At 42.3% G+C, this 10,206-nt stretch overlaps 1 protein-coding gene across 1 annotated transcript; it reads left to right on the top strand.

Annotated features, from left to right (window-relative positions):
• Positions 1-23: 23 nt before the first annotated feature.
• On the top strand, positions 24-2,867 carry LOC107159984 (vasculin-like). Its single transcript, XM_048796710.1, is given in 3 exon segments — positions 24-1,620; positions 1,681-1,956; positions 1,959-2,867. Coding segments are annotated over 3 exon segments (1,419 nt in total). The 5' UTR covers positions 24-1,142; the 3' UTR covers positions 2,624-2,867.
• The last annotated feature ends 7,339 nt before the right edge of the window (positions 2,868-10,206 follow it).

The raw sequence follows: 10,206 nt of genomic DNA, 5'->3' as shown, positions 1-10,206 counted from the left end.
AAAAAAAAAAAAAAAGATGGTTGTGGGGGAGGGAAAAGCGGCAAAAGGGGATTATTCAAAGTACTGAAAACCTTCTCCCGGGATCCAGCGCAGTGGCACCACCAGGCCAGGGACACCTCTGGTGGGGCAGAAGGTGATTGAATTATTCAGATATGAAGATCATCTTCTAGGTTTTGTGTAAAAGGCCCCAGATATTTCAAGTGGCCATTTTGGAATTACAATGTTTTTGGATAATTTTGCCCCTGAAGTTTATTAAAATTGGCAAGAATCATCTCTGAAGTGAATTGATAGTAGTGAACAGATTCTACAAACTACTTAAAAAGAGACCCAGGCATTTCTTCAGTATTTTGGTTCAAACGGATTATATAACTGGTTAAAAGTATTTCAGCTGGTGATATTTTTGGCCCCCCCATCCTGTTGTTGTTCTTCAGCCAAACTGTAAGATATGTTTGATTTGTACTGAGTAGTTTCAGCAGCTTCAAATTACTGTTTTGAGTATTGCTAAAGTTTCATGGCAGTTTATTTTTACCTTTATTAAAACTTTTAGGAGTTTTTGACGTCAGCCCTTTTCATGTCACAATGGGACAACTTTTCTAAATGAAGACATTGAAAGAATACAGAGTTTTTTTCTTTTTATATTTTACTTACGTGGAAATTTAAGATGTTGCGGTTTTCCACCAGCATGGTAATATTGAGATAGCTATTTGTGTCTTTTTATGTGCTGATGTTTAGGAATACTCTTCAGATGTGAAATTTTCTGTTCGTTTCTGCTTTTTGGATCATAAGTTGGATATTTCATCTGGAGTGGATAAGTAGAACAGTTACAAGTACATGGAATAATAAAGAAGACTTTGATCTTAAATCCGAGGAACTTGGCTAATTCTGGAGATAGCCATATGAAAACTTTAAAACAGAAGTATGGGTAGCTGACTTGAAATAACTCTATGTCAAATAGTTATAGGTTAGTTAAGCATCTTCAAAGAACTTGGATATTTCAGAGGATACAAAATAAAAAAAACAAACTGGAAAACATAAAGATTACAGAGAAAGAACCAACACCTTCGTGGGCAGTCCTGTTGGAATTTGGACTTGCCATGAGGTGTTGAAGCCTTATTTCACTGACTTGGAGAGACTGGACCTAAATGGCACAGCATGACTTTGCTCCAGCCTGGCTTAATTTTCCTACTCCACCATCATCAACAAAGTCATTATTGAATTTTGAGAAGCATTCTGAAAATTTTTCATGGACGGAAAATCGTTATGATGTGAATCGTCGAAGACACAATTCTTCAGATGGCTTTGATTCTGGTATTGGATGTTCTAATGGAGGTAATTTTCGAAGGAAAGAAAAAAATGGATGGCGTAGGCATGGCAGAAATGGTACTGAAAACATAAATCATGGAGGAGGATACCATGGTGGAAATTCCCGTTCTCGTAGCAGTATTTTCCGTTCTGGAAAAAGCCAAGGTCTACATGAAAACAACATACCTGACAATGAAACCGGAAGGAAAGAAGATAAAAGAGAATGGAAACAGTTTGAGGCTGAGGATTTTCCATCTTTAAATCCTGAATATGAGAGAGAACCAAATCAGAATAAATCATTAGCTGCAGGTGTATGGGGCCTACACGCCCAGACACACACATACCCAACCAAAAAAATCTCCCAAGCTCCTCTCTTAGAATATCCTCTGAATCCTAAATCTAGAGCTCCAAGGATGCTGGTCATTAAGAAAGGTAATACAAAAGACTTACAGCTATCTGGATTCCCTGTAGTAGGAAATCTTCAGTCACAGCCAGTTAAGAATGGAACTGGTCTGAGTGTTTATAAAGGCTTAGTGCCTAAAACTGCTGCTCCACTTACAAAACCTACACAGTGGAAAAGCCAAACTAAAGAAAATAAGGTTGGGACTTCTTTCCCTCATGAATCTTCATATGGTGTTGGCAACTTTAATGCTTTTAATCAACTGCCAAGAATTTTAGTCCATCACCAAATTCAGTGAAAGAGTGTAATTGTTCCAATTCCTCTTCGCCTGTTGACAAACTTAATCAGCAGCCTCCTCTAATCAAACTGACATGAATGCGCACTGATAAGAAGAGTGAATTTTTGAAAGCATTGAAAAGGGACAGAGTAGAAGAAGAACATGAAGATGAAAGCCATGCTGTCTCAGAGAAGGATGAAGACTCATTTAATTTGCATAACAGCAATAGTACTCACCAAGAAAGGGATATAAACAGAAACTTTGATGAAAATGAAATTCCACAAGAGAATGGCAATGCCACAGTGATTTCCCAACAGATCATTCAGTCTTCAACCTTTCCACAAACTGATGTTCTTTCCAGTTCACTTGAGGCAGAACACAGATTGTTAAAGGAAATGGGCTGGCAGGAAGACAGTGAAAATGATGAAACATGTGCTCCCTTAACTGAGGATGAAATGAGAGAATTCCAAGTTATTACTGAACAGTTGCAGAAGAATGGTCTGAGAAAAAATGGTATTTTGAAAAATGGCCTTATCTGTGACTTCAAGTTTGGACCCTGGAAAAACAGCACTTTCAAACCCACAATTGAGAATGATGACACAGAGACAAGTAGCAGTGACACATCAGATGATGATGATGTGTGAAGGATTTCCTAACACCTTTAGAATTTTTAGTGTGATACATCTCTCATACAGTTTGGGGTGAATTGTAAAAATGAAGAACTATAATTTATGCAGTGAAATACCCCTTTAGAAGATGGTTTTTTTTGGGGACTTCAATATGAAGAAAACCAAGAATGTTTTGTTGGGCTGGGTTGAACATTATTTATTTGTAAATGAATGTTGTAGAAATGAGGACTTTGGTTGATCCAACATTGACTTTCTTCATCACTGCAGCATTTCTCTGACTAGCAATGTGACCATGTAACAAATGAGATTTTCTCATTTAATAATAAAGAATTATGTAATGTTTTGAAAAAAAAAATAAANAGGTGTCGTGACTACCACGCCGGCAGGTCGCTGGGCCTGTTCCGGGCGTGGGCGGCGGCTCTGCTCTGCCCCTCTGGCTTGATGACAAAGTGAGAGAAACTCGGGTGTTTGTGACTCACTTTCTTTACCAGGAGACCAACTGTTTCTTTCGCCGCTGGTATTGATGAAGTTCTCTCCTCCGCTGCTTTCTGATGACATCAGATCTCTGCCATGTTGGTATCCCATACGAGTGGCAGCATTTCATTCCCTTTGTCCGGTGACCAAAGCAACGGGTGAGTCCTGACCGGTCCTCACAAGCCCCGTCTCAATCCTGTTGCCATTGCCTATGAAGGCTCGGTTGGTATTTACCTCCACAGTATTCAGCAGGACCCGGACCGAGAAGCAGTTTCCGTGGGTTCTTTAGCCCTGGGCCAGAGCAGTTCCAGGAGCTGGAATTCGGCCGCTCCGGGCTTGGTGTATGTTCTGATAGGAGCAGGCTCAAAGAAGCAGTTTCCGCAGGTTCTTTAGTACTGAGACTGAGTAATTTGTCTGCGAGACACAGGCGAATGGCAGCCTGAAATTTCCTGTTCTATGGCTGAATGAGCTGCGATCAGTCGGAAACAGGGATGGTGACGTCAGCTCTCCAAGATGGTGGCCGCTGGCTTCCTCTGTGGTCTGACTGGTGTGGAGAACCGAATTGGACCGCTTCCTTCCCCCGTCTCAAACCCAGAATTCAGCCCTGAGCACGGTGATTGCACAGCTGGCATAAGCCCGCAGAATCCGCAGTGCTGTGTCTTTGCATTGCTATCTCGTCGTTTCCCAGCGCGTGCAGCAGACTCTAGCCACAGGGCGATTTGCTGAATAAGCAGCGTGACCCTCCGTGCGGACAAATCTCTCGCGTTTGAGCCCCCGTAGCTGATCCTCATGCGATGGAAATCCTTCCTCTAGGTTTTGGAGCACCCCAATTTTGCTGGAAATTCCTAACAAGATAGCTTTTAGCCATTCTAATTCATCATTCTCCCGTACAGTGACGCCGTACACGGGGCTGATGCACTCCCTTCGCCGCCATCTTCATTACCCCGCCACCTCATTTCTAAAACAAAAAGTTGTGCTCCTGGCCACCAGAAGCTCATGTCCATCCGACAATGCAAAATTGATTTAGTTCATCCCCAGGAGTGCCTACAGTCTTAACTCTTCCAGCATTGCTCAAAAGTCCAAGTGCAAAGTCTCCTCTGAAACTCAAGACAAACTCTTGACTGCAAGCCCTTATAATGTCCCAAAGCAAGTCCATCTTATCTATCTTATCTTATCTTATCTATCTACCTATCTATATCTATATAATCTATGTCTATATCTCAATACAGTGTAAACATTTTCATTCCAAATATGAGAAATAGGGACATAGAAAGAAGGAATGGAACCAAAGCAAGACCAAAATCCAGCTGAGCAAACAAGTCCTATAACTCCACATCTGGCATCTGGAGCACATGGAAGTAAGATGTGATCTCCAAAGGATTTGAGCAGCTCCACCCCTATGGCCTTGCTGGTTGTAGCCCACATAGCCTCTTTCTTAGTCTGGATCTATCTGAAGCAAGTAAGTTTCCTTGAAAGACTTTCCATGTTACTGGCAACTCTTAATCTCTTGTGTCTCCACTACAGCTTCAACTTCCTTCTCACAGCTTCACGCATCCCCCTCTCAGGTTGTCTTTAGGGAAATTGACCTTGCTACACTTTGCCTGGCCTCCCAGGCCTTCCTTTTAAATATTGGTGGAAGCTTACCTGACCCCCTAACTCCATCATCCTGCAGAATCAGCATCATATGGAAACACCAAAAAGTGCTGCCAGCTCAATCAGGAGATGGGCCCCTCCTTGGACCTTGGATGCAGTGGCATCTGAGTGCCTGGGTGGCAGAGTATGGTAAAATGAATCCTGGAAAAATAACTTCCTAGGCATCCCTGTGTGAGCACTGAGCCCACATGTTTTCTTAAATGAATTTTCACTTCTAACATCCTGGAGCCTGCAATGGGTGTGGAACTCCTGATTCCTGAGATACCCACAAGTCGTCTTTCCTATTGTCTCTATGAAAAGTACTTAGCTTCTCTTTAGTGACAGTAATTTCTTCAGCAACCACAACTTTCTTGCCCCAGCATTGCATGTGTTTCTTCTCTGGCCAAACTGAAAAGTTTTTTAATCTTTTCTCTCTAATTTTAGCTTCTGATCTGCACAGTAAACCTGGCTAAAAGCTGCCAGCAACACCATGCCACTGTCTGAATGCTGTGCTGCCTTGAAGTTTCTTCTGCAAGATTAATTAGACCATCACCTTTAAATTCTGCCTCATGAAAAGTCTCAGGACACAGGCAAAATGTAGACAAACTCTTTGTTAGAATGTCACATGAATGGCCCCTAGTCCAGTTTCCAATAGAGTTCCCATTCCAACATGAGACCTCACGAGCACAGATTTTACTGTCTGCATCCCTCTCAGAATTCTGGCTTTCTGAACTCCCACCAGAGTTTCCCATTAATCTCTGCTTACAACATTCTAAGGCTTCCCCAGCCTGCATCTCCAAACTTTTTCAAACTCCTCCCACAACCAGTTCCAAAATCTTCTGAACCACATGGTCAGGTTAGTCGCAGCAATGGACCCCACTTCTTCATACCAGTTTATGTGTTAGGCAACTTTCCTCCCTCATGCCCTTATGCCATGATGTTCTGCTTCATCTCAGCAATGGAGTTGCCTAATCATACATTGAACCTTTGAAAGCATGAGGCCCAAGAAAAATTTTCTTACTCTAAGTTGTTCTTGTCAGATATTTTGGTCACAGTGATGAAAATCTAGCTAACACAGCTCAGAAATTATTAAATATGTAAAGCTTCATTCCACATAGATAAACCAGTTAAATAATATAATAGGGAATGCATTTAAAGATGGTTGGGCAAGTAACCTGTGTAGTGGGATTCCTGTGAGCTGAAGGCTGCTGAACCTCATCCTCTCATATTTGCAACAGGAGTCGGGTGGAGCAGAGCAGATGCCCAACACTTCTAAGCAGTGCAGTGCATTGAGAGCAGTGTACACACTCCAACATTGGCCTACACCAAGGGCCTCTGCCAATTAGAGTAGTGCCTAGGGAGTAGCATGCACCTCTGCCATTGATTGCAGCCACCCTTCCCCACTACTATAATTAACCATGTGCCTTGGCCAGAGTATCAGACTCTAGCCACCAACTACCAGCCCACATCCCAGCTGCCATCCTACATCCCAAATTTCAGTCACGATCCTGCACCCCACTGCACAAAAAAAACTGGCCCCTGCTTTACACAACACCCAGCATCCCATCCAGCTTCTGGCCCATGCCCCAGTTATGGAGTCACTCCATGCCTCTGCCATGTGCTGCCTCACCCAAAACACTGAGAACTAAAAGGGTGAACCCACATTAGTTTAGTTTTGTTACCAGGGATTGAACTCAGGGGCACTCCACTGGAGCCACATCCCCAGCCCTATTTTGTATTTTTTTATTTAGAGACAGGACTAAGTTGCTTAGCACCTCGTTTTGCTAAGGCTGGCTTTGAACTCACAATCCTCCTGCCTCAGCTTTCTGAGCCGCTGGGATTACAGGCAGGCACCACTGTGCCTGGCCACATTAGTTTTTATAATTATGGAAGCATGCAAAAGAAGTGTCTCAATTTAAAATATCTTTGCAAGGAGAAAACCGAATGTTTTATGGTTATTGTAGCATTATTTGTTTTGTGTAAGGTATTTTGTTGTATCCTCCATCATTATTTGGTTTTGCAAGGCTACAACTAATTTATTCTTTCAATTAATAGGATTTTTTCTCAATACTTCTTTTCATCTTTCTCATCTCCATTCCCCTCTGATCTCTTAATTCATCCTCTCAGTTTTTCTTCGAATTTCCTTCTCTCCCACATTATTTTTTCATTTACTTTCTTATTTTCCTCATCTTCCAATATAATTTAGTATTAAATATTAAGAATACTATCTTTCTTGTTTAAATTTTCAGGGATTCTATATTATTGCTCACCCACTTTTCTTATTGATTAGTAGGCTCAGATACTGCAAGACTCTCAATAGGGCTGTTTTATGTGATTTGATTTTTGTCAAGATACCTTTATAATTGAAACCATTTGGGAGGAACTTTTCCTAAAACATCCTTACTAATTTGATTTTCTCTTTGCCAATGGAAATTGCCCTATTCCTGCCTATTTATAGCAAGTCAAAGGAAATAAACAGCAATAAAAAGAAAGAGGACAGAATTTGTGTACATTGCATGATGGTGCATATGTAACCCTACATACACACATACACACACACACACACACACACACAACAAAAACCTCAGCCCTCCAGTGGTCTCGGGAAGCCTCAAGAGGGTTCATCCTGACTCCTCAATTCCGTCTGAATTTCATGTTAGGCACTCACATTATGGGTCAGCCTCAAATATTCTGCATACTCTTGAGTTCCTACCATCCCAATGCCCCATGCTTCTCCTGCTGGATACTCTTTATTTACACACCCCTTTTCTCCATCTACTCTCCTTATTCTGGGAGTCTAACTTCATGACCCATAGTCACCAGATGGGTTTAGCCATAGGACCCTGAGCAGAGATAGAAAAAAAGGAGAAAGAGAGGTCATGCTATTTTGTTTCAGAGCTTCTTTTCTGTCAGTCATAGGCCTTGCTGAGTTCTGTACTTGTTCCTTGTCTTTGTCCTTCATACTACCATTGGGGACCACTCTCATCCTTGAAACCTAGTAATGTCCATTCTGACCCCTTCCCTTCCTGCCTAGCTCAGGACTCAGCATTTCCCACATTCTAACATTCCTTCTTGGATTGCTAGAGGTAAGGGAGTCAGCTCTAGCCCTATTATCACCCTTAAAGAATCAGATCCTCACTTCCAGTGTCAGGCAGCTCTGAGCTTATAGATTCTTTCCTGTAGAAGGGGTTTGGCCTCAGTGGTGCTTATGAACCCTGCCAAGGATGATTGCCTTAGGAATAAAAGGTCCCACAGCTAGCTTGTGGCAGGCCCAACAGAGCCACAACTGTACCACTTTCTAGCCCTATACCTGGCTACAGTCAAAAGCTACTTTATTCCACTCTCATGACTGGGACATTGAGGCTATAAGAAAGGGACTTACTCTAGGCCACACTGTCAGCCAATGACCAGGACAAACCTGATGATCACTTTATTTATGATACTTTGGTCCAGAGAACAAGAAAGGGGGACTCACTGGCTTCCTAGGAGCTCTCAGACCAGTGATCTTCAAGGTAGCTTAGAATGTAGAAGAACAAACCAGGAGTTACTGATGATCCCAGGCCCTCCTATGAACTTCGGGAATGGGCCAAGTTCAGAGTACAAACAGAGAAACACCCAATTACCACCATGTCTTGATGTTTGTCAAGCTGAAATGAAGGTGCAAGATATCTCTAAACCTTAATGCTTCCACCCTTTAATAAGCCAGACTCATAGAGCCTTGGCCTCATTGTGTAAGTTTGGAGGTCACCCCCAACACTGTGCTCCATTTTCAGGCAGAGAGAGAGAGGGCCCAAATGGTTAGCCTTCTTTCTCTCCATGTTGAATTTCTCTGAGGACTAAGGAGTATTTTAGATAAACAGCCCTTTCAGGAAGGGGCAGGCTCTATTCCAAACCAGAGGATTATAATTTCTGTAGATAATGGTTTCTGAAGCTGGGCTCAGAAATGATTTGGAAGGAAACCCACCATCAGCAATAGGCAAAAGTCCAGCTCAGTGTCTCTCAGGTGGGGAGATGCTACCCTCTAGAGATCTGAGGGTAAGTGCAGCCCCTTTCCCACTTGACTCCAATGCCATCTAGGCCCATCAATCTAGGCACTCCCTATGCAGTCTAACCAAAATCATTCCTCATGTCCTCAAGAGAAGATCACTCCTTTGCCATGTGGAGTAACTTCAACCACCAAGACAAATGTTCTCCCAGGGCCAAACAGAGGATTGAAGAATGAGAAAGTCATGTGACTCAATCTAATGTTTCATTACCTTTTTGGTAACACTAAGAGACGGGAAACACCATGAGTCTCCAAAGTGGGAAGGACTGCACCAAGACATCTATATTTTTCCAATAAGTTCTTTCACTAAATTTACCAGGAGCATGAAAACTACACTTGGATTAGAGTCAGGGTTCAGTCTGTTACAATTTTCAGAACCCTTATGTTATTATCCCACATCTACGGGCTATCATCTGAAACACTGGATTATATTAGGAGCCAGACTCACCCATGTATCTCTGATTGTTCAGTTAGAAGTGATGATGAAAGTTTCAAGTGTGCATACCTGGGATCATGGGCGAGAGGTCCAAGAGTTTAATCCTTTATGAGTCATCAGCACTGTAACTTTTAAGAAAAAATATTCTGACAAGTGGTAAGGAAGAATATGTTTAAGACTATTAGAACTGGGGTATTGTAACACGGCAACAATCCTACTGCCAATACTAAAGATAGCAAAGAGAGCTAGAAATATTTAGCATATGAGCAGAATAATGATGAGAAATTACTGAGAGGTGACATCAGGGGTAGAGTGATATTTGATACTTTGGACAAACAATTTTTGCTGTAGGAAGGTCAAGAAATGAAGCATTTAAAGGTGAAAGGAAGGATTTGAACAGATATAAGGGGGTCCAATATCAAGGAATGGGGGAGGTTAGCAGATTCTTTCTTTAGACTGGGCAAGGCAAGGAAAAGATAAGAACAAAAAGAGGGAACAACGAAGTATGATTATAATTTACTCAAGAAGGAATCTTTGTCATAAGACTGTAACATGGTACAGGTTCATGAACTCACGAGCAGCATCTCTCTATATTACCTCATGTTCACCTTCACTCGGTATAAGGAGCCCCAGAAAAGTGAAGGGACAAGCCTGAGTTTGGATAGCAATTTTGTGACTCAGAGAAGAACATGGAGCAAGAAGACATCCACTCATTCTTCATTGCATAATTGCAAAAATTCAGGACAGAATCTCGCCTCTGTACCTTTGAGGCAGATGCACTCATCTCAGCTACACTGGCCCTGTGAAATTCTAGCTGTCTTCTCAAGCCAAGCTCTCCTCTCCTTCGTCCAACACAAGTACATTCAGTATCTATCTGACTGCCCTGGACACCTATGAGCCCTTTCTCTAGCAGCACAACACCCCATTCCCTGGAGATGGCCCCACTCTTCCCACTCCCATCCTCACCCTCATCCCTGGGAAACCAGAGAAGTAGAAATGTCTGGAGTGGGC

This window comes from Marmota marmota, unplaced genomic scaffold, assembly GCF_001458135.2.
Source record: "Marmota marmota marmota unplaced genomic scaffold, marMar, whole genome shotgun sequence".
Taxonomy (NCBI): Eukaryota; Metazoa; Chordata; class Mammalia; order Rodentia; family Sciuridae; genus Marmota; species Marmota marmota.
Note: the sequence above shows the minus strand (reverse complement) of the source record. Positions and strands in the feature narration are given on the sequence as shown.